This window comes from Hipposideros armiger, unplaced genomic scaffold (genome assembly GCF_001890085.2).
Source record: "Hipposideros armiger isolate ML-2016 unplaced genomic scaffold, ASM189008v1 scaffold_199, whole genome shotgun sequence".
NCBI lineage: Eukaryota > Metazoa > Chordata > Mammalia > Chiroptera > Hipposideridae > Hipposideros > Hipposideros armiger.
This window is the reverse complement of record NW_017731549.1, coordinates 1,241,012-1,242,292: the sequence shown is the minus strand read 5'-3', so window position 1 is coordinate 1,242,292 and position 1,281 is coordinate 1,241,012. Positions and strand designations below refer to the sequence as shown.

Genomic DNA, 1,281 nt, shown 5'->3' with positions numbered 1-1,281 from the left:
GCTCACTGCGGCTGCTGGCTACACACGGTACCCCATGGCAACCCACTGCCACAGGGGGTGCAGCCTACGCAGTTGCCACGACTCACAGCAGCCCAGCTCCAGGTTGAGCTGTTGTTCAGCATCTTAGCTGTAGGGGGCAGTGTCACTGGCCCTCATATGTGGGATCCGAACTGGGGCCCTCTGGCGTCCCAAGCCAGTTCTTAACCATCGCGTCACTCGGCCGGCCCTCAACTGACTTTAATTTTTAAAATCTTATTTCACTTCTCTGGATACACTTTTTTTAATAAAAATTTGTAAATTGATGGAAAGGTTAAAGAACAAATACTAAATGTTAGAAGGTCAATAAAGTTTGAATTGTGCAATTAAGAAAAAAAAAGTATCACAGATTTATAAACAGTTAATGTGATGAATTCTAGTTATAGTAAACTAACCAATGCTACATCTGGCAGAAATCTAGAATTCAGTAGGATTTATAAGCTATTTTACATATTGCTAAGTAAAAGAAATATTTCCTGTTTAATATTCTATTGCCATACCTAAAGAAAACACTTCTCTTTCATGTATTCACGAGGTAATTGCTGAGTCTGGTTTAGTAAGAAAATTTATATGCCAAGGGAAAATATTAAATTCATAAATATGTACGTACTTGAATGGGCTTTCAATAGATGTTGTTGTGACTTTAAAGTGCTTGTATCTTCTGGCATTCATTCTTTCATTTGTCGTAATACCTAAACATGATATCTAGGAGACAAGGGAAAGTAAACCATTAATTCTCTGAATATTTTATGTAAAAGAAGTTAATTCTCAAGAGGACCAGGATGTAGAGAAAAATGATGAAGCCTTTTCCATCAGATCATCAAGCCAGTTTACATGATATTTTGAGTCCATGAAAAGTACCTAGTTCAATGGAGGAAAATATTTAAAAACGGGTAACTTGGCATTGTGCACATGGGGAGATGGACATGATATACACAGGCCACCTTTCCATCAGCCCCTTTAAGGATGAGCTTTTAAAAATTCCTTAAATTAAAAAAAAGATTCAAATAAATATTTGTGGGTAATAAAACATTAATATTAAAGAGAAAACAAAATTAATGGCATCATCAATCTAAGCTCACAATTATATCCAATTGAATGTACGTATTTGAATCAGAAAAAACAAATACAAAGTTCTGTAGAGTAGTATTCAGAGTCAAAATTTGATGAGGAGGATGAAAGAGAAAGGTAGAAAGCAAAAGTAAATTAAAATTTTAATCCCTAAAAAGTAAGAGTGGTTAGAAA

At 35.3% G+C, this 1,281-nt stretch overlaps 1 protein-coding gene across 1 annotated transcript in view; it reads right to left on the bottom strand.

Moving 5' to 3' along the window:
- ZDHHC17 (zDHHC palmitoyltransferase 17) overlaps window positions 1-1,281 on the bottom strand; it is an 89,820-nt gene that overhangs the window by 5,830 nt on the left and 82,709 nt on the right. The window contains exon 16 of the mRNA XM_019653203.1: window positions 647-741. Coding sequence (XP_019508748.1) covers window positions 647-741 — 95 coding nt within the window. The remainder of the gene's footprint in view (window positions 1-646; window positions 742-1,281) is intronic.